Genomic DNA, 26,720 nt, shown 5'->3' with positions numbered 1-26,720 from the left:
AAGAGAATTAGAAAGGAAGAAGTCATGGATGAAGGAGAGTTTGTTACACACTGAGCGAGAATTCCAAAGTGCACAATTAAGAGAGACAGAAGGCATGCAGGCAATATTAATAAGATTAGAGGGGTTTCTGAGTGTAGCAGTGGGGGGGTTTGACTTTCTATAACATGGGGGACCAGGGTTGGGAGCAATGTCTCCTGCGACTAGGAGAAGGAGGATAGAAAGAGTGAGCAGATGGTTAAGTGATTTGTGAGAGCATCTCTGATGTTGAATGGTGGGACTGAATGGATCAGTGCTGTGTAGCAATGTGAAAGGAGCGTGAGTGCTATACATAGGAGAGGAAAGGAGTGAGGAGCCAATATGGATGGAGTGTAGAGAGTTAATGCCAGGGCAGTGGATGTGTGTGAATGAAGCGGCATGGATCTAAATTATACAAATGCATATGGTAAATATTTGTGGTTGTCCAAATGTACAGAGAGTAGATTTATTTATTTGTCTTACCTGTCTCCTGCCCTGTCTAACTGCCATGTTATAACTGCCAGCGTACTTTGATACATGTACATGTACAGGAATCAGTGAAGTTGCTGGAAATAGTTAAATACCATTATATATGCTGCAAAGATGAATGATATAGGTTGGACACATGCAGGAATCAGTGAAGTTGATGGAAGTAGTTAAATACTATTATATATGCTGCAAAGATGAATGCTGGAGAAAAAAACCCGCTGCGCTTCTGCGCTGATTTTTCCGCAGCATGTGCACAACAAATCTCCATTTCCCATAGATTACATTGGCAGTGCACTACACTGCGGATTTGATGCGAATCCGTGCGGCCAAAAACGCTGCGAATCCGCATCTAAATCTGCAACGTGTGCACATAGCCTAAAAATAATTCCTTGGCCAGTAACGCAGGGGGGGTGCATCCACCTTTTAGGAGCCTGAAAAAGCTTAAATTCATCTCTAATGAAAGCACCAATAGCAACCTGGAAGCAGAGGAAGAGGACCTGGCTGGAGGCCATGGCGACCTCCCCAGTATTAGGGCGATGTTAGCACTGAGCGAGCGCTGTGTCTTGTAGACTGGTGCAGACGACGAGGATGGTATGTGCTATGCTCACAGGACATAAGCAAAACAGAATGTTCCTGAAAGCGAATTCTCCGAATAGCATGGCAGCGTCCCCGGCTCGGATCTTCCTGTAAGCTGGCGGGACGGCGATACAACTGGTTTACGCTGCCTTATCACAGGCCGTGTTGACGTTTTCTCTCTCTGGGACAAGTACGATCATACGGATCTTCACCACCGATGCCTCAGGCACTAAAACACTCCTTGATGAAGACGAAACATTGGCTTACAACTCATTATGTAACCGGCCTTATATGTAGCAGGCGAGGCACAACAATCCCTGTAAATTTAGCACCGACGTGCCATATATTTCCTGAAGCCTAAAGTCCCAACTGTGTAACGCCCCAATGCATCTTTAGTGAAAAATCAAACAGCTTTCCAAAATCTCCTCCTGTTTTCTATCTGAAATTCCAATATAGACTTCTATGTCTCCATGACAACAGACTACAAACAAGCCCAGTGTAGTCAGACTCCACAGTCAGAGCTTGCCATGAATGGTGAATCCTAAGGCAATTCCTACTCCTCTGCCGGTGGTGAGGAGCGCTCGAGTAGACACATCAGCTGAATCTCCACCTTTCACTTCCTTATTACCTATTTTATTATGCTGCTTGAACCTTCCAGGTTCAAGCAGACCCCTGATCCTATCCATACAACTAGCAGTAGCCGTGGAGCGTGCCTACGATGATCCTAGACACCTCGACACAGCCGGAGAGCTAACTAAGCCTAAAGCAAGAAAGGGGAAATCTAAACTGCCCCAGAGCAGACCCCAAAGGAATAGACAGCCCCCAAACATATATTGTTGGTGAGACAAGATGAAAAACACAAACACAGGTAGGAAAATAGACTGAGAAAACGATGGGGCCCACACTGACTAGACAGGACAGGAAAGGAAAGACACTGTCTGCAATCACGCAAAAAACCCTGCAAAAAGTCCAACACGTCTGATGCAAAACTACTGAAGTCGCACGACTTCGCCCACTATATCAGCACTCTGGTATATTCTGAAAGCAGAGCAAAAAGAGGCCAATCTAATAAGGGACAAAAACAAACTGGCACAAGCAGTAACATATGGATGGTGGTTCAACACAGCCTCAGCCGGAGCTGGCTGACCACACAAAACTGAAATAGACAAAACCAGATCAAATGTGAACAATAGCAAAAGAACACTTAGCTGAGCATGCAGGGACTGAACTGGAAACTAAGACCTCAGGAGGCAGGAAGAAAATAACCAACAGGGATAGAGGGAGTCGGCTGCCTTAAATCCACTCTGAAACCCCAGATGTCCAATCGTCGTCCTCATTATCAGGTGGCAAGTCTCTGTTAATCAGATCAGCTCCATTACCTCCAGTAACCACCAGAGGGAGCCCAGAAAGAGAACTCGCAATCCCTCCGTCAATCTGACCAGCTCCACCACCTTCAGCAGTAAACAGAGGTAAGCCAGAAAGCGAATTCACAACAGGCTACCAAGTGGCCAAAGTGGCTACCGAGGGGCCGAATGTGCCAAAGTGGCTACCAAGTGGCCCAAGTGGCTACAGAGGTGCCGAATGTGTCAAAGTGGCTACCAAGTGGCCAAAGTGGCTACTGAGGTGCCGAATGTGCCAAAGTGGCTACCAAGTAGCCAAAGTGGCTACTGAGGTGCCGAATGTGCCAAAGTGGCTGCCAAGTGGCCACTGAGGTGCCGAATGTGTCAAAGTGGCTGCCAAGTGGCCAAAGTGGCTACCAAGTGGCCAAAGTGGCTACAGAGGTGCCGAATGTGCCAAAGTGGCTACCAAGAGGCCAAAGTGGATACCAAGTGGCCAAAGTGGATACCGAGGTGCCGAATGTGCCAAAGTGGCTACCAAGTGGCCAAAGTGGCTACTGAGGTGCCGAATGTGCTAAAGTGGCTGCCAAGTGGCCAAAGTGGCTATCAAGTGGCCAAAGTGGCTACTGAGGTGCCGAATGTGCCAAAGTGGCTACCAAGTGGCCAAAGTGGCTACCGAGGTGCCAAATGTGCCAAAGTTGCTACCAAGTGGCCAAAGTGGCTACTGAGGTGCTAAATGTGCCAAAGAGGCTACCAAGCGGACAAAGTGGCTACCAAGGTGCTGAATGTGCCAAAGTGGCTACCAAGTGGCCAAAGTGGCTACCGAGGTGCCGAATGTGCCAAAGTGGCTACCAAGTGGCCAAAGTGGCTACTGAGGTGCCGAATGTGCCAAAGCGGCTGCCAAGTGGCCAAAGTGGCTACTGAGGTGCCGAATGTGCCAAAGTGGCTACCAAGTGGCCAAAGTGGCTACAGAGGTGCCGCACATGCCAAAATGGCTACCAAGTGGCCAAAGTGGCTACCAAGTAGCCAAAGTGGCTACTGACGTGCCGAATGTGCCAAAGTGGCTACCAAGTGGCCAAAGTGGCTACCGAGGTGCCAAATGTGCCAAAGTGGCTACCAAGTGTCCAAAGTGGCTACCAAGCGGCTACCGAGGTGCTGAATGTTCCAAAGTGGCTACCAAGTGGCCAAAGTGGCTACCGAGGGGCCGAATGTGCCAAAGTGGCTACAAAGTGGCCAAAGTGGCTACCGAGGTGCCGAATGTGCCAAAGTGGCTACCAAGTGGCCAAAGTGGCTACTGAGGTGCCGAATGTGCCAAAGTGGCTACCAAGTGTATACACAACATTGATATTCTAACTTTACTTTCTTACAGTCGACACCTGATACACTGCTGTAAAGCTGGCAACGCTGTCAAGCACCATGTATTTCCTTCAGGAAATGCCCATCTAGTTTATTCTACTTCTCCGTGTTTTCTGCAATTAATGCGGCCCGAACCGCTCGGCACAGAGACCCCGTTCAGCCGGCGTTTCGAAGCCCTCGGTGGGGACAGGTGTGCTATGTATTTTTGGAGTCGATCCGATTTGTAGTTTTTAAAAAGAAAAAAAAAAAAAAAAAAAATCGCATTTTAAGCAAAAATTTTCCCATAGGAATTAATGGCGACCTTTCCATGACCCCCAACTGACATGGATTGAAGCCACAGCGCAGGTGCAGTGACCTTACAAAGATGGCAGCTATGCAAATGCAGCTTCCACACATGACCCGTATTAGCTAATAGAAGGTGACAGATTGCTGATTCAAGGTCTTAAAGGAGCAGCGCGCCAATGGCTTCTGAAGAGCCCCACCCAGTGATGGCTAACCTTGGCACTCCAGCTGTTGTAAAACTACAACTCCCAGCATGCCCTTGCAACCCGCAGCAGTTGAGGCATGCTGGGAGTTGTAGTTCTCCAACAGCTGGAGTGCCAAGGTTTGCCATCACTGCAGTCGGACGCCAAAGTGGCTTTAGAAGCCCAGTGTGCCAAATTGGCCCCTGAGGGGCCCGGGGCGCCAAAGTGGCCCCCGAGGCAGAGTGGCAGCATGTGTCAACATGGCTAAAGTGGCTACCAAGTGACCAAAGTGGCAACCGAGGTGCTGAATGTTCCAAAGTGGCTACCAAGTGGCCAAAGTGGCTACCGAGGTGCTGAATGTGCCAAAGTGGCTACCAAGTGGCCAAAGTGGCTACTGAGGTGCCGAAGGTGCCAAAGTGGCTACTGTTATGATTGAGTCACTGAGGAGAGCAAGTCCAAGCTAAGCCACAGAAAACCAGAGAGGTTGGTAACTAAGCGGATTGCAGACCCCTGATCCTACCACACAACTAGCAGTAGCCGTGGAGCGTGCCTACGATGATCCTAGATTCCTCAGCACAGCCAGAGAGCTAACTAAGCCTAAAGCAAGAAAGGGGAAATCTAAACTGCCCCAGAGCAGACCCCAAAGGAATAGATAGCCCCCAAACATATATTGTCGGTGAGACAAGATGAAAACACAAACACAGGAAGGAAAATAGACTGAGCAAACGATGGGGCCCACACTGACTAGACAGGATAGGAAAGGAAAGACTCTGTCTGCAATCACGCAAAAAACCCTGCAAAAAGGTCCAACACGTCTGATGCAAAAATACTGAAGTCGCACGACTTCACCCACTATATCAGCACTCTGGTATACTCTGAAAGCAGAACAAAAAGAGGCCAATCTAATAAGGGACAAAAACAAACTGGCACAAGCAGTAACATATGGATGGTGATCCAGCACAGCCCCAGCCGGAGCAGGCTGACCACACAAAACGGAGATAGACAAAACCAGATCAAATGTGAACAGAATAGCAAAAGAACACTTAGCTGAGCATGCAAGGACTGAGCTGGAAAGTAAGACCTCAGGAGGCAGGAAAATATCACCAGCAGAGATAGAGGGAGTCGGCTGTCTTAAATCCAGTCTGAAACCCCAGATCTACAGTCATCCTCATTATCAGGTGGCATGCCTCTGTTAATCAGTTCAGCTCCATTACCTCCAGTAACCACCAGAGGGAGCCCAGAAAGAGAACTCGCAACCCCTCCGTCAACCTGACCAGCTCCACCACCTTCAGCAGTAACCAAAGGTAGGACAGAAAGCAAATTCACAACAGGCTACCAAGTTGCCAAAGTGGCTACCGAGGGGCCGAATGTGCCAAAGTGGCTACCAAGTCGCCACAGAGCTGCTGAACATGCCAAAGTGGCTTCCAAGTTGGCAAAGGGTCTAAAGTGGTGCCGAATGTGCCAAAGTGGCTTCCAAGTGGCCAAAGCGGCTACCGAGGTGCTGAATGTGCCAAAGTGGCTACCACATTCATATTCTAACTTTACTTTCTTACACTCGACAGCTGATACACTGTTGTAAAGCTAGCAGCGCTGTTCAAGCACCATGTATTTCCTTCAGGAAATGCCCATCGAGGTTTCCGCGTTTTCTGCAATTAATGCGGCCCGAACCGCTAGGCGCAGAGACCCCGTTCAGGCGGCGTTTCGAAGCCCTCGGTGGGGACAGGTGTGCTATGTATTTTTGGAGTCGATCCGATTTGTAGTTTAAAAAAAAAATAAAAAAATCGCATTTTAAGCAAAAAATTTCCCATAGGAATTAATGGCAACATTTCCATGTCCCCCAACTGACATGGATTGAAGCCACAGCGCAGGTGCAGTGACCTTACAAAGATAGCAGCTATGCAAATGCAGCTTCCACACATGACCCGTATTAGCTAATAGAAGCTGACAGATCGCTGATTCAAGGTCTTAAAGGCGCAGCGCGCCAAGCACCACCCAGTGATGGCTAACCTTGGCACTCCAGCTGTTGTAAAACTACAACTCCCAGCATGCCCTTGCAATCAGCAGCAGTTGAGGCATGCTGGGAGTTGTAGTTCTCCAACAGCTGGAGTATCAAGGTTCGCCATCACTGCAGTCGGACGCCAAAGTGGCCCTGAGGGGCCCGGAGCACCTGATACACTGCTGTAAAGCTGGCAACGCTGTTCAAGCACCATGTATTTCCTTCAGGAAATGTCCATCTAGTTTATTTTTTTTATCTCCTCTTCATTTTTTTTTTACTCTTTCTTTACTTGTGGCACAGCTTCCAGAAGAAGTCATGTTTTTCTAATCTTGGAAACTCCTTGAAGCCCTGCCCAAAGCCGAAAAACATGGAAAACTAGATGTTTATTTCCTGAAGGAAGTACAGATAGTGCTTTGAAATGGTGCCCGGGCTGCCCCTTTAAGAGAAACTTGTCTGCTGCCCCTGCAAGACTTTCAACTCAGGATCCGTTTTAACTGTGGGTGCCTCTCAGGGGCCACTTTGGCCTGTGGGGCCCCTCAGGGTCCGATTTTGTGGCCGGGGCCCCTCAGGGTCCGATTTGGTGGGCGGGGCACCTCAGGGTTCGATTTGGTGGGCGGGGCCCCTCAGGGTCCGATTTGGTGGGCAGGGTGGCTCAGCCTCCGATTTGGAGCCTGGGGTCACTCAGCTTTCGATTTGGCGCGCCGGCCCTTTAAGACTCATTTCGGTGCGCCGGCCCTTTAAGAGCCAGTTTGGCTCACTGGGCTTCTAAATCCACTTTGATGCACATTCTCTCTCAGGGGCATGCGTCATGTGATGAAGCTAGATTTGCATTTGTGCTGTGGGTTTCGCTTTAAGAGCTGATATCTGGCAGAAACTGTGTCCTGGGGGGTCATGTAAAGTTCGTAGGCCTTGGCATAGTAACTGGGTGTGCCTGCGCATATCAATGAGCTTAACTGCCATTTGAATCGCCTCAGGCATGTTTTCTCTGTGGCAACATTTTCCCATTGAAATGCATTGAAACAGTGCATTCCAATGACGGGAAAAAAAAATTTCAAACGCAAATTGCGCAAAAACTACAAATCCGATCGACACGAAAAATACTAAGCACACCTCTCATGGACGCTGGCTTAGAAACGACACCTCAACGGAGTCTGTGCGTGTAGCGGTTCGGGCCGCATTAATTGCGGAAATCAACTGAATAATAAGAGTAAGTTAGCAGCGTTCGGATTACACGTTAGCGCTTTCTTCAAACCACTATAAAAAAAAAATACATGAGACCTCCGCTTCACTGCAGCGCTGACATCTGCAGACACAGAGACAATAACAGGAAGGAGTTTGTTGCCAATTTTTAGATTTTTCTTTGCTCTTTTTCATGATTATCACGTGGGTATCGCTGCACAGTTCCCTCATTACGTTTTTCATTCCCGTACAGTGGGTCTGAATCTGCAGGATGGAAATTGGACAAGGTAGGGATTAGTTTTTCGGCAACCGTTAATCTTATAACGCCAGCAGGGAGGTCCTTGATTAATAGCGGTTTATGACTACTAAACTCTGTACAGTGGGGTCTGCTCCTCATGGGTGGTCACCCACAAAATTCCAATTTTCTTACTAAATCATCCCCTTGCCTTGAATTAGGCGCACGTGGAGTACATGGTAGTAATGGGGGTCTTTTATAAGACATATTATTACATTTGCTTTCAATGAGAATGGGACATTCAGGTCATACAGCTGCTTATAGAGTCCTCAAGAGTGAGGGTCACTGCGCAGATAAGAACTGATCTGATCTTGGGTTAGCCAGCAGCACGCGATGGGGTCAGGAGAAGCAAACACATTGCAACCACCTAATGGGCTTAGAACTCACTTGAATGACCCTCTCTCCCTTAATGTAAGCAGAATAGTGTAGTGCTTCCCTTTAAGGGGTTGTTCAGGATTGGAAAAACATGGCTACTTCTCTCACAGTAGTCACAACTGGCCCTCGCTCCTCCACTCCCACATTAGTCACAGATGGCCCTTCCTCTCCTCCCAAAGTAGTCACAGCTGGCCATCCTCTCATTCCAGGGTAGTTACACTCAGCCCTCCCGCCTCTCCTCCCACGGTAGTCACAGCTGGTCCTCTCTTTCCACAGTAGTCACAGCTGATCCTCCCTCCACTCCTCCCACAGTAGTCACAGCAGGACCTCCCTCCTCTCTGCCAATGGTAGTCACAGCTGGTCCTCCCTCCTCTCCTCCTAGGGTAGTCACAGCTGGTCAAACCTTTACCCTCCCAACTCCCTTACTTTTAAAAAGTAGTTGCAGAAAAGCCACCCCAACTCCTCCATCATATGTACTCACACTTTGGTAGTAAGGAGTCCATACATAGAGGAGAATATACCTTTTTCAATTGATCTCAACTAGAAGAGACTGAAGCAGCAGAGGAGCAGAGGCGGAGGACTAATTTTTCCTGATCTGATTGCTCGTCAGGTCACATTGACTTGAATGCTGCCGCTGACTACACCTTTAGGGCAGAGCTTTTATTGAGCATGCGTCAAATGACACAGCTTGTGGGTATGGCCTGATCCTCAACCATTAAAAGATTCAGGTGCTGGTGATCCAATGAGGGCTTCTGTCCATCCACCATGATGAGTCACTGGCTATACCAGCACAGTCATGATGCCTTCACTCTTATGTCAACTGATCAAGTATGATTTCTATCATGAGACAAACTCCTTGAAGTCAGGTCTCAAAATAGTTAGAAGAGTCTAAAGCCCTTTGACACGACTCAGATGGCGGATCACAGCGTAGCGTTACTCTACTTACCATTCACAAGGTTGATGAGATCGAAATGCCTGGAGGGAAGCGTCCATCCCTGCAAAATCCCAAAACCGAACATCAAAATCATAACCGCCGGTGACCAGACGAGCTCCTGAAGGGTCCAAGCCCAGGGCGGACACCTAGAAGAGACAAATATCCCGAACAGTGTAAACCACCCATCGTCACATAATAAATATCATCAGTATGTGACAAACCATGCACTAAAAAGAGTGTCTAGGTCCACCTGCCGGGCCGTGCCATTCCCTGTCTATAGGAGGGAAGGTCACACACGCTCACTACCGCTCCATTCCCTTTGTATAGGAGGGGTGGTCACACACGCTCACTACCGCTCCATTCCCTGTGTATAGGAGGGAAGGTCACACACACTCACTACCGCTCCATTCCCTGTGTATAGGAGGGGTGGTCACACACGCTCACTACCGCTCCATTCCCTGTGTATAGGAGGGAAGGTCACACACGCTCACTACCGCTCCATTCCCCGTGTATAGGAGGGGTGGTCACACACGCTCACTACCACTCCATTCCCTGTGTATAGGAGGGGTGGTCACACATGCTCACTACCACTCCATTCCCTGTGTATAGGAGGGGTGGTCACACATGCTCACTACCACTCCATTCCCCGTGTATAGGAGGGGTGGTCGCACACGCTCACTACCGCTCCATTCCCTGTGTATAGGAGTGGTGGTCGCACACACTCACTACCGCTCCATTCCCTGTCTATAGGAGGGGTGGTCGCACACGCTCACTACCGCCCCATTCCCTGTCTATAGGAAGGGTGGTCGCACACGCTCACTTCCGCGCCATTCCGTCTATAGGAGGGGTGGTCGCACACGCTCACTACCGCTCCATTCCCCGTGTATAGGAGGGGTGGTCGCACACGCTCACTACCGCTCCATTCCCTGTGTATAGGAGTGGTGGTCGCACACACTCAGTACAGCTCCATTCCCTGTCTATAGGAAGGGTGGTCGCACACGCTCACTACCGCGCCATTCCGTCTATAGGAGGGGTGGTCGCACACGCTCACTACCGCTCCATTCCCCGTGTATAGGAGGGGTGGTCGCACACGCTCACTACCGCTCCATTCCCTGTGTATAGGAGTGGTGGTCGCACACACTCAGTACAGCTCCATTCCCTGTCTATAGGAGGGGTGGTCGCACACGCTCACTACCGCTCCATTCCCCGTGTATAGGAGGGGTGGTCGCACACGCTCACTACCGCTCCATTCCCTGTGTATAGGAGTGGTGGTTGCACACACTCAGTACAGCTTCATTCCCTGTCTATAGGAGGGGTGGTCGCACACGCTCACTACCGCTCCATTACCTGTGTATAGGAGTGGTGGTCGCACACACTCAGTACAGCTCCATTCACTGTGTATAGGAGGGGTGGTCGCACACGCTCACTACCGCCCCATTCCCTGTCTATAGGAGGGATGGTCGCACACGCTCACTACCGCTCCATTCCCCGTGTATAGGAGGGGTGGTCGCACACGCTCACTACCGCTCCATTCCCCGTGTATAGGAGGGGTGGTCTCACACGCTCACTACCACTCCATTCCCCGTGTATAGGAGGGGTGGTCGCACACGCTCTCTACCGCGCCATTCCCTGTCTATAGGAGTGGTGGTCGCACACGATCACTACCGCTCCATTCCCTGTGTATAGGAGGGATGGTCGCACACGCTCACAACCGCTCCATTCCCTGTCTATAGGAGGGATGGTCGCACACGCTCACTACCGCTCCATTCCCCGTGTATAGGAGGGGTGGTCGCACACGCTCACTACCGCTCCATTCCCCGTGTATAGGAGGGGTGGTCGCACACGCTCACTACCGCTCCATTCCCCGTGTATAGGAGGGGTGGTCGCACACGCTCTCTACCGCGCCATTCCCTGTCTATAGGAGGGGTGGTCGCACACGATCACTACCGCTCCATTCCCTGTGTATAGGAGTGGTGGTTGCACACACTCAGTACAGCTCCATTCCCTGTCTATAGGAGGGGTGGTCGCACACGCTCACTACCGCTCCATTCCCTGTGTATAGGAGTGGTGGTCGCACACACTCAGTACAGCTCCATTCCCTGTCTATAGGAGGGGTGGTCGCACACGCTCACTACCGCTCCATTCCCTGTGTATAGGAGTGGTGGTCGCACACACTCAGTACAGCTCCATTCCCTGTCTATAGGAAGGGTGGTCGCACATGCTCACTACCGCGCCATTCCGTCTATAGGAGGGGTGGTCGCACACGCTCACTACCGCTTCATTCCCTGTGTATAGGAGTGGTGGTCGCACACACTCAGTACAGCTCCATTCACTGTGTATAGGAGTGGTGGTCGCACACGCTCACTACCGCCCCATTCCCTGTCTATAGGAGGGGTGGTCGCACACGCTCACTACCGCTCCATTCCCCGTGTATAGGAGGGGTGGTCGCACACGCTCACTACCGCTCCATTCCCTGTGTATAGGAGTGGTGGTCGCACACACTCAGTACAGCTCCATTCCCTGTCTAAAGGAGGGGTGGTCGCACACGCTCACTACCGCTCCATTCCCCGTGTATAGGAGGGGTGGTCGCACACGCTCACTACCGCTCCATTCCCTGTGTATAGGAGTGGTGGTTGCACACACTCAGTACAGCTCCATTCCCTGTCTATAGGAGGGGTGGTCGCACACGCTCACTACCGCTCCATTACCTGTGTATAGGAGTGGTGGTCGCACACACTCAGTACAGCTCCATTCACTGTGTATAGGAGGGGTGGTCGCACACGCTCACTACCGCCCCATTCCCTGTCTATAGGAGGGATGGTCGCACACGCTCACTACCGCTCCATTCCCCGTGTATAGGAGTGGTGGTCGCACACACTCAGTACAGCTCCATTCACTGTGTATAGGAGGGGTGGTCGCACACGCTCACTACCGCCCCATTCCCTGTCTATAGGAGGGATGGTCGCACACGCTCACTACCACTCCATTCCCCGTGTATAGGAGGGGTGGTCGCACACGCTCTCTACCGCTCCATTCCCCGTGTATAGGAGGGGTGGTCGCACACGCTCACTACCACTCCATTCCCCGTGTATAAGAGGGGTGGTCGCACACGCTCTCTACCGCGCCATTCCCTGTCTATAGGAGTGGTGGTCGCACACGATCACTACCGCTCCATTCCCTGTGTATAGGAGGGATGGTCGCACACGCTCACAACCGCTCCATTCCCTGTCTATAGGAGGGATGGTCGCACACGCTCACTACCGCTCCATTCCCCGTGTATAGGAGGGGTGGTCGCACACGCTCACTACCGCTCCATTCCCCGTGTATAGGAGGGGTGGTCGCACACGCTCACTACCGCTCCATTCCCCGTGTATAGGAGGGGTGGTCGCACACGCTCTCTACCGCGCCATTCCCTGTCTATAGGAGGGGTGGTCGCACACGATCACTACCGCTCCATTCCCTGTGTATAGGAGTGGTGGTTGCACACACTCAGTACAGCTCCATTCCCTGTCTATAGGAGGGGTGGTCGCACACGCTCACTACCGCTCCATTCCCTGTGTATAGGAGTGGTGGTCGCACACACTCAGTACAGCTCCATTCACTGTGTATAGGAGGGGTGGACGCACACGCTCACTACCACCCCATTCCCTGTCTATAGGAGGGGTGGTCGCACACGCTCACTACCGCTCCATTCCCCGTGTATAGGAGGGGTGGTCGCACACGCTCACTACCGCTCCATTCCCCGTGTATAGGAGGGGTGGTCGCACACGCTCACTACGGCTTCATTCCCTGTCTATAGGAGGGGTGGTCGCACACGCTCACTACCGCCCTATTCCCTGTCTATAGGATGGGTGGTCGCACACGCTCACTATTGCTCCATTCCCTGTGTATAGGAGGTGGTTGCACACACTCAGTACAGGTCCATTCTGGACTCTCTCAGTGGACGTTGCAGTGTCCCCAGTGATCATACAGTCATCATCTATATTGTTTTGTTAAATTATAAATGTTTATGGGACAATTCAATAAATCAAGCGAGTTGTTGGGACGTTAATGGTCCATGTATTCTCTCTCCAAAGCTTTATAAAATGCTTGTACTACTGAAAACAGAATAAATCAGGTCCCCGCTATCTACACATCACTCGGATGTGTTTGCATTGCAGATATGAGACCCTCTGTACCAATGTGGCATCAAGGACGCATTAACTCATGTCATATTTGTCCGACAAAATAAGGGAGCCTAGCTGGGTCACTTTATAATTAATTTGCATCTTAGTCAAAATCCAAATCTCCAGGTCATCACTCTCAGATGCCAGCCGAGCAGTGAAGAGGTGAGGAGTCTTGAAGTACCAACTTCAATAACTGGGAATACCCAGGGGGGCATGGAGCATCTTACCCCAGTCCTTCAATAGTGCCTTGTGGGTCCCCCTTCATCTCCACCCATTGATCAGGACTCCTTGTTCTTTGGATTTATGGTGCCTGACGCTTCCAAGAAGAGGTCAAAGTTTTCAAGGAGAAGATTTAGGAGCTCCTTTGGAGACTCTCGGCTTGAGACAACAGGACTAAATTTACTGACCTTCCGTCTTGCTTCAATGACTCCCTAAGTGTAAGGATCCAAGGGCAATTGAAATCCCAAATGTGTGTCTTTTGTATTCCCGGTAAAGGGCGATTTACCAGGAATAATGTACTCTCTACCCCTCATTGGCCTGGAGTGAGCGTATTTCATCAGAACCAGTAAACCCTGACATAACATACAGCCCACATCATCTATGAGACATGACCCCGTAACACTTATAGGTCAGCGGCGCTGGTCAGAGCTACAATCTAAAGCCTTCTATTTGGGAAGCAAATTAACCTAAAGAGGCTCATATAGAATGGCCCACATTTATCAAAACATGGGTAATGTTAGTTTGTGCCAAAAATTAAGTCCTAAAAAGTTGCACAAAACTTTTCAAACAGTCACAAACTGCAAAGAAACTTTTAAGAAAGGGCAAATTGTGCAAAACTTTTTAAAGTCAAACTGAAAAAAGGATTTCAAAAAGACACACGTTAGTCAAAAAGACGTAAATTGCAAAAAACAAATAACTATTTAAAGTCAACAAAGGTGTAAAACGTAAAAAAAAAAAATACAAGTTAAGCAAAATGTTTCAAAAAATGTTTCAAAAGGAGGCAAATTGTGCAAAACGTTTTTTTCTTCACATCGCATAATGGGCAAAAACTATTGAACAAGATGTAAAACTTTTCCCAAAAATATTCAAAATTAAGAAAAAAAACTTCAAAAGTCATATGCTATGTCAAAAACTTCTTAATCAGCCAATAGGCTCAGCAACAAAGGGGGGGGGGGGCAAAAATACCAAAATAGCTGTCTGCAGATGGGAATTCCTTTCATTTGGAGGAGGAGATCCTGGTCTGGTGTATAACGCTTTTATCATAGGTTATGGCACGTTAAAAGATCAGACATTAATTTAGAAGGTGGATACCTGCATGAGTTGGGACTACAGAGGTGGCTTTATCTTCCAGGGAGCATTGGCTGACCTCGGAGTTTCCTTATACCAGCTGATGGTCTCCACCAATAGCAAACTACATGAAAACCCTTGCCCTAAGGAGGGGCAAGAACCCTGAAACAGCTGTCTACAGAGGGAGTAAGACCTCAGTGGGTGAAGTGGATGTGCAAAGCCTCTGGTTTGGGTGGGCACACGGACCCCAACTGTTGGTGCAGCTTCCAGGAGAAACATAGAATCCTGGGGACTAGGACAAGCAAATAATGGTGCAAACCAAACAACGGACACTAGAGTCTCAATCCCAAGACACAAGAGTGTGTATCAATGGGCCTTAAATAGGTGTGGGGAGATGATGTAACTGATCCATGCAGGGCAATCTTAAAAACGCAACGTGGAGCACAACAGAGAGCAGCGGACCCAGAAGAAGGAGGTGGAGTCCGGGATACCAGGGACAGGTGTGTAACAAGGGGAGTGATTCTCCCTTTGGAGGAGACTTGGTTTGGCCAGTATCTTTGGTCATGTGGCAACGACTTATCGTGTAACACACCAGCACTAAAATAAGTCACATTTACATTCTCCAATTTGTATGCTTAGACAATAGCAAAAAGCTGGGGAATCCTCCCCTTGGCGTAAGGCCTCATTCAGACGTCCAGTTTTTGCATACAAGTGCCATCCCTGTTTTTCATGGATAGCACTCATATCTGTAATGGTCTCTGGGGTCATTCACGTGTCCAATTGTTTTCCTCGGATCGAATGATCAGTGGAAAATAGACATGATATGAGGGTCGGATCAAAATCGGCAATGCAAGCCCATGGGTCCGTGAAAAAAAAAATCAGACCACGTCAGAGTGCAGTCTTATTTTCATGGACACTCAGAAAGGAGAAGATGTTAGTTTTGTTTTCTGTTTTCGCCACGTATCAGAAAAATCGGATCACACATATTATTATGTAGCGCACCGTGGACAAAGGAACATCAAGAGCTCTGGAGATGGACTTGTAACCTTGAGATTGTTGATATTTGTCCAACAATTTTGGTTCTCAAGTCCTCAGACAGTTCTCTTCTCCTCTTTCTGTTCTCCATGCTTAGTGTGACACACACAGACACACAATGCAGAGTCAACTTCTCCCCTTTCTATCTGGTTTCGGGTGTGAATTTCATATTGCCCACACCTGTTACTTGCCACAGGTGAGTCTGAACGAGCGTCACATATTTGAAGTTGTTAACCCACAATTTTGGAAAGGTGCCAACAATTTTGTACGGCCAAGTTTTGGGATTTCGTGTGACATTATTACCAATTTGCCTTTTTTTTTTGTGTTGTTCCAATACACGCAAAGAAAATAAACGTGTATGATAAATCATGTGTGTAATTATGATAATTTTCTGGGAGCAATACTTCATTTTCTGGAACAATTTTAAGGATGCTTATGTTACAGTCACACATCTCTACATGTGTCCTCCGAGGACCAGACTGATGAGCTTGTCAGACAAAGCGCCATTTCCTGGAAGAGGGAAAGGTTTATATGTAAAAATATCCCAAAATGTTTAGGCTACCAGTCTGCGGGAAGATCACGACGCTCTGATCGGAGCTATGTGCAGTCGTTTCTTGCTTCATAACACGCTGGTCCACATTTATTATAAATGGGGTACACGCCTCTCTGACAAATAGAATGGCAACACCCACTTGTAAAACTATTCATAACTGTCCAAGAGGGATTACAGAGGAATGACAATAGGCAAGTAAAAGATTCTCTAGAATTATAAATTCGCAATTTAAAGCCGCATGGCTCCTGAAAAGTCTGATCCAGGAGTCTCGGGTCTCTTATATTTACAAGAAGCAGAAAAAGACAGAAGATTCATAGACACAAGTGTAAGAAATAGAAGCCATTAAATCACTTACAGTCTTTGTGCCATGCTGCAGTGTGATCTCATGCGAGTCCGGGATCCGTCTAATGGGGTTCTGGAATAAAAAGCAAAGACATAAATAACTGTAGAAAGTGCATATTGTAAAGAAAAAATTATATAATCCATAAGACATCTCCAGAGAGGGGACATAACACCCTCAAATTGAACTTATGGGCTTAATTATAACCGGGAAGGTGAGAGAGAAAGCTGACACTTCAGTTGAAGTAGGGTCCTCCTGCAGTGACCAGGTAATTACAACAGGAGATCTGCTCTGGGAATGAGCCACCAAGACTCTAAATTTATTTACGCAGAAGTACGCTTTCCAGGCCCAGAACTTCCTCTGTCCAAAGCACAGGCCCCCAGACTTTTTGTAGCCAGTGGTCACTGATGAATATTGGGGTTTGCTTTGATCCAATTTTTATAGGAGATATATTTTCGGACGGCCGAACATAACACATTCACTCACATCATTGTCAGGCCATTCTAACCCTTCCAACTTAATATCAGTCCGATGGATGATGCTATCCATGCTATGTTTTCATCTTTATATGAAGAAAAAAATCGCAACAGGAAACATGACGACAATATCTACTGCCTGGAACCTCCAGGGGCAAAGATATCCTGTAAGTTAGAGATCTCATAAAATTCTAAAAGACCTAGCAAATCCCACAACCAGCCACCATATGAGCTCACCATATATATTTCATGCATTGGAATCGTAGGTAAATACAGTGCCTTGCGAAAGTATTTGGCCCCCTGGAACTTTTCAACCTTTTCCCACATATCATGCTTCAAACATAAAGATACCAAATGTAAATTTTTGGTGAAGAATCAACAACAAGTGGGACACAATTGTGAAGTTGAATGAAATGTATTGGTTATTTTAAATTTTTGTGGAAAGTCAAAAACTGAAAAGTGGGGCGTGCAATATTATTCGGCCCCTTTAACTTAATACTTTGTTGCGCCCCCTTTTGCTGCGATTACAGCTGCAAGTCACTTGGGGTATGTCTCTATCAGTTTTGTACATCGAGAGACTGAAATTCTTGCCCATTCTTCCTTGGCAAACAGCTCGAGCTCAGTGAGGATTGATGGAGATCGTTTGTGAACAGCAGTTTTCAGCTCTTTCCACAGATTCTCAATTGGACTCAGGTCTGGACTCTGACTTGGCCATTCTAACACCTGGATACGTTTATTTGTGAACCATTCCATTGTAGATTTTACTTTATGTTTGGGATCATTGTCTTGTTGGAAGACAAATCTCCGTCCCAGTCTCAGGTTTTTTACAGACTCCAACAGGTTTTCTTCTAGCATGGTCCTGTATTTGGCTCCATCCATCTTCCCATCAATTTTAACCATCTTCCCTGTCCCTGCTGAAGAAAAGCAGGCCCAAACAATGATGCTGCCACCACCATGTTTGACAGTGGGGATGGTGTGTTCAGGGTGATGAGCTATATTGCCTTTACGCCAAACATATCGTTTGGCATTGTTGCCAAAAAGTTCGATTTTGGTTTCATCTGACCAGAGCACCTTCTTCCACATGTTTGGTGTGTCTCCCAGGTGGCTTGTTGCAAACTTTAAATGACACTTTTTATGGATATCTTTGAGAAATGGCTTTCTTCTTGCCACTCTTCCATAAAGGCCAGATTTGTGCAGTGTACGACTGATTGTTGCCCTATGGACAGACTGTCCCACCTCAGCTGTAGATCTCTGCTGTTCATCCAGAGTGATCATGGGCCTCTTGGCTGCATCTCTGGTCAGTCTTCTCCTTGTTTGAGATAAAAGTTTAGAGGGACGGCCGGGTCTTCGTAGATTTGCAGTGGTATGATACTCCTTCCATTTCAATATGATCGCTTGCACAGTGCTCCTTGGGATGTTCAAAGTTTTGGAAATCATCCAAATCCAGCTTTAAACTTCTCCACAACAGTATCACGGACCTGCTTGTTGAGTTCCTTGGTCTTCATGTTGCTCTCTGTGCATCAAACAGAACTCTGAGACTATCACAGAGCAGGTGCATTTATACGGAGACTTGATTACACACAGTTGCATTATATTTATCATCATTTGTCATTTAGGGCAACATTGGATCATTCAGAGATCCACAATGAACTTCTGGAGTGAGTTTGCTGCACTGAAAGTAAAGGGGCGAATAATATTGCACGCCCCACTTTTCAGTTTTTGAATTTCCACAAAAATTTAAAATTACTATTAAATTTCGTTCAACTTCACAATTGTGTCCCACTTGTTGTTGATTCTTCACCAAAAATTTACATTTGGTATCTTTATGTTTGAAGCATGATATGTGGGAAAAGGTTGAAAAGTTCCAGGGGGCCGAATACTTTCGCAAGGCACTGTATACAGTCATGGCCAAAAGTTTTGAGAATGACACAAATATTATATTTTCACTTGATCTGCTGGCCTCTGGTTTTTATGTGTGTTTGTCAGATGTTTTTTATCACATACAGAAATATAATTGCAATCATATTATGAGTAGCAAAAGGTTATATTGACAGTTAGAATGAGTTAATGCAGCAAGTCAATATTTGCAGTGTTGACCCTTCTTCTTCAGGACCTCAGCAATTCTCCCTGGAATGCTCTCATTCAACTTCTGGATCAAATCCTGACTGATAGCAGTCCATTCTTGCAAAATCAATGTTTTTATTTTGTCTGAATTTGAAGGTTTTTGTTTGTCCACCCGTCTCTTGATGATTGACCACAAGTTCTCAATGGGATTAAGATCTGGGGAGTTTCCAGGCCATGGTCCCAAAGTCTCTATGTTTTGTTCCCTGAGCCATTTAGTTATCACCTTTGCTTTATGGCAAGGTGCTCCATCCTGTTGAAAAAGGCATTGTTGATCGCCAAACTGCTCTTGGACGGTTGGGAGAAGTTGCTCTTGGAGGACATTCTGGTACCATTCTTTATTCATGGCTGTGTTTTTAGGCAAGACTGAGAGAGAGCCCATTCCCTTGGCTGAGAAGCAACCCCACACATGAATGGTTTCAGGATGCTTGACAGTTGGCATGAGACAAGACTGGTGGTAGCGCTCACCTGGTCTTCTCCGAATAAGCCGTTTTCCAGATGTCCCAAACAATCGAAAAGGGGATTTATCAGAGAAAATGACTTTATCCCAGTCCTCAGCAGTCCACTCCCTGTACCTCTTGCAAAATATCAGTCTGTCCATGATGTTTTTCCTGGAGAGAAGTGGCCTCTTTGCTGCCCTCCTTGAGACCAGGCCTTGCTCCAAGAGTCTCCGCCTCACAGTGCGTGCAGATGCACTCACACCTGCCTGCTGCCATTCCTGAGCAAGCTCTGCACTGCTGGTAGCCCGATCCCGCAGCTGAAACACTTTTAAGAGACGGTCCTGGCGCTTGCTGGTCTTTCTTGGGCACCCTGGAGCCTTTTTGGCAACAAGGGAACCTCTCTCCTTGAAGTTGTTGATGATGCGATAGATTGTTGACTGAGGTGCAATCTTTCTAGCTGCGATACTCTTCCCTGTTAGGCCGTTTGTGTGCAGTGCAATGATGACTGCACGTGTTTCTTTAGAGATAACCATGGTTAACAGAAGAGAAACAATGATGCCAAGCATCAGCCTCCTTTTAAAGTGTCCAGTGGTGTCATTCTTACTTAATCATGACAGATTGATCTCCAGCCCTGTCCTCATCAACACCCACACCTGTGTTAATGGAGCAATCACTGAAACGATGTTAGCTGGTCCTTTTAAGGCAGGGCCGCAATGATGTTGAAATGTGTTTTGGGGGAAAAAGTTAATTTTCTAGGCAAATATTGACTTTGCAAGTAATTGCTGTTAAGCTGATCACTCTTTATAACATTCTGGAGTATATGCAAAAAATGAAGCAGTAGACTTTGTAAAAATTAATATTTGTGTCATTCTCAAAACTTTTGGCCATGACTGTACACCATACGCTCACTGTGAGATCCCCAATAACCAGCCTGGTATAGGAAGCAGCCGCAGCCTCATCCATCAAATGAGCAATTGTCCTGATGATTGGAGGCAGCAGAGTTTAGTATCCCTGACAAACTGGTAATATCTATGGGATCTGTGTAACCCCCCCCCCCCTTCCCCGGTGTCCACATTTACAGTGTATATATAAATAAATATACACAGACAGCATGATAGATAGATATATACATACAAAGATAAATGAAAAAAAAAATCAGGCAGCACTCCAGTTCAAAAAAAATTGTGGACTTTAATCCAGCGCCAAGTGGTGCAACGTTTCGGCCTCACAACACGACAAAGACCGTGCTGTGAGGTCGAAACGCTGCACCACTTGGCGCTGGATTAAAGTCCACAATTTTTTTTGAACTGGAGTGCTGCCTGATTTTTTTCCTTTTATATTTTGCGCTGGACAACCGCATTACTCAGGAAGTATTGCACCCAAAATCTGCTCAAGTTTGTGCTGCTATCTGTTTTTTCTATTTACATACAAAGATAGATAATAGATAGATAATATATAGCTAGTGTGAGGCAGTGACCGGTGTCACATGTAGGGGGCAGTGTGTGTTCCCCCAGGATGCGCATGGAGGCGTATTGAGGCCATGGGAGTGCATTGCAGTCACAGGCGTAGCTGTGATTCCAATGTGGAATAAAAAGTAAGTGTAGGTCTTGGACATGCTAGTTGTCCAAGGCAAATTTAGGGAAACCCTGCTCTGGGCTTTTGTGTGTTGAAACGGACTACAGGATGGTAGTGGTGCAGTCCGTTTCATTCCTGGCCTGGGTTTTCCATGTAGCCTATGGCCACAGATTCCAGTTAAAATCCCTGCAGTAAAGGGTTTGTGTAGGTCAGGGTCTGTGTCACTCTGGAGTTTGCAGGAGTGCAGAGCAGAAGGCCCTGCAGAGCTCCACTTGTGTGAGGCAACACAGGCAAGCAGAGCCAAACAGCCAAGGGATCTTAAAGGCCTAGCACCCACAGCGTACACGGCGGTGCAGTCGCCCACAACAACAGTCTCGGAGGTGAACTATCTTGTACTGGCTGTGAACCGGAGGTAGACTGTCCTGTGCCCGGCTGCGCTCCGGAGGTGGACTGATGTGTTTATCGACTGCAATCTGGAGGATATGGTTCCCGGCTGCGATTTGGCGGACATTGTGTGCTGTGTTTTTCTGTCAGTTGAGCATTAAGGGTATGTGCACACGGTGCGGTTTACAATCCGCAGCATGTCAATTCTTTAGTGCAGAAACGCTGCAGTTTCACACCTCATCCATTATGAGGTGTAAAACCGCAGGGCAAAACCGCAGATAAACCACAGGACTTTAGTCCTGCGGATTTATCTGCGGTTTTTACTACAAAATCCGCAGAGCCAAAAAACTCCATGTGCACATAGCCTAAACAGACTTTTATTTTCAACTTTGCTGGGTCACTGCCTCATCACTGCTCAGTGTGGATGCCGCTGCACTACATATGGTGGTGGAACGAATGCAAGCAGTGTGAACTGAGGCATACCCCTAAGCGTGCTGCATGTCGATGAGCAAGTCTGCTGGAGAAATGGAGGAGCTTTTGAAACAGGTGGTCCTCATTCAGCAGGAGCAGGAGCTGAAATTCCAGCGGCAGCAGCAAGAGGAGCTACAGATGCAGCAGCAAGAGGCGCTGCAGTCCAGCGGCAGCAGCAAGAGGCGCTGCAGTTGCAGTGGCAGCAACCGGAGCATCAGAGGTGGAAAGAGAAGACCCCTAATGTGAGGGGTGAACAGCAGTGTCAAGAAGAGACTCTAAGGTAAGGGGCGATCAGAGGGTGTACCAGTGGTCCTTTGCGGAGTCCCGTCCAACCTCAGGCGTATGACTTATTGCAGTTGGTGGAGGAATGGCTCCAGCCTGAGACTTTGACCCCTGTCCAGGTAGAGGGTGGTGGTCGATCGGCTGGTGAGGGCTCTGCTGGCCGCCATGCAGCGTTGGGTGGAGCAAGGGGACCTGGACACTCTGGACCAGCTGGTAGGATTGATTGAGCGGTATACAGCCACTCAGGACTTTGTATGGGACACTGCTCCACTTCGGCTGTCACGTCGGGCCTCGCCAGCCCAGGAGCAGGACTGCGGGTTTACTCGCCGTATGTCTATGTATGCTCAGCCAGTTTGTATCGCCACTACAGGCGGCGAACCACAGCTGTGCCAGGTACTCGTCAACGGGTGCCAAACAGAGGCTCTCATGGACTCGGAGAGCGTAGCGACTTTGGTCCATTGGTCCCTTGTTGCCGGGGACAACCCCAAAGGACCGAAAGTGGAAATGATGGGTATTTAATGGGAAATCCAGGAGTACCTGACCGCGGAGGTTAATTTTTCCACACCGTGTGGTGGGAGTGGTGAAGACTCTTCCATATGGGACTGTGTTGGGAAGAGACTTGCCTCTGTTCTGGTCCCTGTGGGAGGCCAGGGTTATCCCTCCCAAGGTAAATGTTGTTTTAGGTGCAAAACCCTAAGATCCCAAGTCAGGAATACCTGCCATAGGGGTCGCCAACCTAGGGACATAGTGTAACCCCGATAGGCTCCCCCTAGAGGTATTGGCAAGAGAGGTCGAGGAGACCCCACCGAACCCCAAGCTGGAAATATCCCCTGGTAAGTTCAAGACAGCTCAGTTCCAGGGTCCCATGCAGAAACGAGCAAATAAAAATAAAGCCTGGAGGAACGGGAGTGTGTGGTCGAGGAGGCGACTAGGGACGTACGCACGAGGAACCCTCTGGCACCGGCCAAGGATGTGGCCGGGGGTCAGGGAAAAATAGACAGAGCTCTCGCTCTATCGCTCGTGTCTTCTGCAACAGAGAACGGGGAGGAGGGTGTTCATATAAAGTATGGAGGAAAAACGCAAAGGGGAGGGATGCTTGCGTCAACCGATGGTTCTGGTCCCTACTTTGGTTTCTCAGTACAGTGTCGGGCGGGATGTCACAGGGTCATGCGGATGCTGAGTGTGGACGCAGCTGCACTAAACTAGATAATAGATGGCTAGATAATAGATAGCTGGATAATAGATAGATAACAGATAAATAAATAAATAGATAAATAGATAAATAGATAATAGACAGATAAATAGAATGGGGCAAATAGAAGTAACAGGAGAGGAACGTCAAGACAAACCCCCCAAACAAAGAACGGCGCTGGTAAAATGAGGTGTCATCTGCAGCCATTCAGGTGGCACGCAGATCACCCGGCTACGCCTGGGCGGCACACAGGTCGTTCTGTTACGTCTTGGCGGCGCACAGCACACCCGACTACGCCTGGACGGCACACAGCACACCCGGCTACGCATGGACGGCACACACGTCACCCGGCTACGCCTGGACGGCACACAGCACACCCGGCTACGCCTGGGCGGCACACAGCACACCCGGCTACGCCTGGGCGGCACACAGCACACCCGGCTACGCCTGGGCGGCACACAGGTCACCCGGCTACGCCTGGGCGGCACACAGGTCACCCGGCTACGCCTGGGCTGCACACAGGTCACCCGGCTACGCCTGGGCGGCACACAGGTCACCCGGCTACGCCTGGGCGGCACACAGGTCACCCGGCTACGCCTGGGCGGCACACAGGTCACCCGGCTACGCCTGGGCGGCACACAGGTCACCCGGCTACGCCTGGGCGGCACCCAGGTCGGGAAGATTTGTTGTGTCTCAGCACAATCTCTAGAGCATGGAGCAGATCCCAGCACACCAGCCGTTACATAAGAGAAGCCAGACAGAGTTGCTGAAAGGCATCAACCCAGCAACAGGACAGGTGGAGTCCTAACAAATGACCTCCAGTTTCTCCTGGTGACCAAAGAGTCAGAAATAGACTCCATAACAGTGACATGAGGAGCATGACATCCTGTACTGGGACCTGTATTCACAGCCTCAACAGGAGCATACACGTTGTCAGGAGTCATACACAACTGACCACATTATGGGTTGTCAGAAGGACACCTGTGGCTTAAAATTTTGAGATTGATGCAGTTTGGTTTTCACATTTTGCCTCTTCAGTGTTTTTTGCTCTTTTAGTTGGATGTTTCTCTGGTTACTGATGGACAATTATAACACTTCATAAGTTTTTACACTTTTATTCAGTAATTCATGAAGTGTCTATAAAGTCTCAATATTCCCAGCACTGCCCCTTATTCTCCAGACTTCTGCCCCTTATTCCCCAGACTTCTGCCCCTTATTCCCCAGACTTCTGCCCCTTATTCCCAAGACTTCAGCCCCTTATTCCCAAGACTTCAGCCCCTTATTCCCAAGACTTCAGCCCCTTATTCCCAAGACTTCAGCCCCTTATTCCACAGACTTCTGCCCCTTATTCCACAGACTTCTGCCCCTTATTCCCCAGACTTCTGCCCCTTATTCCCCAGACTTCTGCCCCTTATTCCACAGACTTCTGCCCCTTATTCCACAGACTTCTGCCCCTTATTCCCCAGACTTCTGCCCCTTATTCCCCAGACTTCTGCCCCTTATTCCCCAGACTTCTGCCCCTTATTCCCCAGACTTCTGCCCCTTATTCCACAGACTTCTGCCCCTTATTCCACAGACTTCTGCCCCTTATTCCACAGACTTCTGCCCTTCTCCCCGGCAGATGGATATCGGCTTCTGGACAGATCGTGACTGATGGCTGCCTGTTCTGGTCTCATCAGAGCTCGAAGGTTATCACAATTTTGTCACTTTTCGAGGATTGACAGCAGGTTCTCAATGGGATGAGATCTGGGGAGTTTCCAAGCCGAGGAACCAAAATGTCAATGTTTTGTTGTCACTTTTCCTTGTGACCTGGTCTCCATCCTGATGGCGAAATCATCATCATCACCTTGTCCTGGATGATGGGAGAAGTTGTTCTTGGAGGTTTAGATCCTGTTCTTTAATTATGGCCGTACTTTTTAAGGTAAATTGTGAGTGAGCCCCTTCATGGATAAAAAGCCCCAACACATGAATGGTCTCAGGAGGCTTTACTGCCAGCAGACACAGGACTCATGGCAGCGTCACCTTCTCTTCTCCGGGCAATCATTCTTCCATATGCCCAAAACAGTCTGAAGGGGCTTCATAGGAGAAGAATGTCTGGAGAAGAGAAGGTGACGCTGCCATGAATCCCGTGTCTGCCGGCAGTAATGCCTCCTGAGACCGCTTCTCATCCAAAGTTATGTAGGGGTGAGCAAATTAGAGGTCAGGCTTGTTCCTTGGGAAGACGGTGACAGACACTTTCTCCTGAAATGAATGAGGTACGGATGATGCCATAACACATATGATGGGAAACCCCTAGAAAGTTGCGCAGTCGTAGGAGCAATCGTTGGCGCTGTGTGACCGCTCGCCGACATTATAAACAGTGTGGTGTTTGCTCTGCTGATTAGCGCATGACAAGGTTACGATGAATGGAGACTTCACTCCGAATGTCGCCTACATTCCAGCCCGGGTGAAATCTGAGATTCATAGAGACGCGTTTCAGACAAATCCATCAAAGCACCAACAATTATAACCCCGTCCTATGGAGTAACGTCTCACACGCTGCCGTCCGCCGGAGGGACGGGAAAGGTTCCATTGAAGGGGCCTCTCCCTGTGCCCTCAGTGGTGTCAGGTGTCCGTGGCTTTAGGTGAGGGCTACGAGTGAAGTCGCGGTTATATCTACTATTGAGCTGCGGTTAAAAAAAAGTCTAGTCGGAGAAGGAAAACAGGTGTCGACTGTCTCAGATCAGGGCTTATAACACAGGCTGGCCAATTCTTGTGCCGACTGACATACGACGTTCCCACTGTCACTTACAGAACTGTCCACTGTTACAGGTCAGCCTTATTCAAGTGAATTGAGCTGGGCTGCAATACCAGACACCACCTACACACAAGAGTGGAGCTAATGGCACCGTGGTGTGGACAGTATTATAGGTGGAGGCCCGGAGGGGTGGACAACGTTATGGGTGGAGGCGGACAACGTTATGGGTGGAGGACCGGTGAGGTGGACACCTTTATGGGTGGAGGCCTGGTGGGGTGGACAACGTTATGGGTGGAGGCCCGATGGGGTGGACAACGTTATAAGTGGAGGCCCGGTGGGGTGGACAACGTTATAAGTGGAGGCCCGATGGGGTGGACAACGTTATGGGTGGAGGTCTGGTGGGGTGGCCAATGTTATAGGTGGAGGCCCGGTGGGGTGGACAACATTATGAGTGGAGGCCTGGTGGTTGTGGACAAGGTTATGGGCGGAGGCCCAGTGAGGTGAACAACGTTATGGTCGGAGGCCCAGTGAGGTAGACAACGTTATGGTAGGAGGCCCGGTGAGGTGGACAGCATTATGATTGGAGGCCCGGTGAGGTGGACAACGTTATGGTCGGAGGTCCAGTGAGGTGGACAATGTTATAGG

At 48.7% G+C, this 26,720-nt stretch overlaps 1 protein-coding gene across 2 annotated transcripts in view; it reads right to left on the bottom strand.

Annotated features, from left to right (window-relative positions):
- WDR70 (WD repeat domain 70) overlaps positions 1–26,720 on the bottom strand; it is a 319,614-nt gene that overhangs the window by 260,460 nt on the left and 32,434 nt on the right. For both annotated transcript variants that reach the window (XM_073543960.1, XM_073543959.1), the window contains exons 6-7: positions 16,413–16,472; positions 9,029–9,162 (exon numbers count right to left, since the gene is read on the bottom strand). In XM_073543960.1, the coding sequence (XP_073400061.1) occupies positions 9,029–9,162; positions 16,413–16,472 (194 nt within the window). The remainder of the gene's footprint in view (positions 1–9,028; positions 9,163–16,412; positions 16,473–26,720) is intronic.

The sequence above is a fragment of the Dendrobates tinctorius genome, unplaced genomic scaffold (genome assembly GCF_039654945.1).
Source record: "Dendrobates tinctorius isolate UK_male_01 unplaced genomic scaffold, ASM3965494v1 ptg000135l, whole genome shotgun sequence".
NCBI classification, from domain to species: Eukaryota; Metazoa; Chordata; class Amphibia; order Anura; family Dendrobatidae; genus Dendrobates; species Dendrobates tinctorius.
This window is presented reverse-complemented; position numbering and strand designations above follow the sequence as displayed.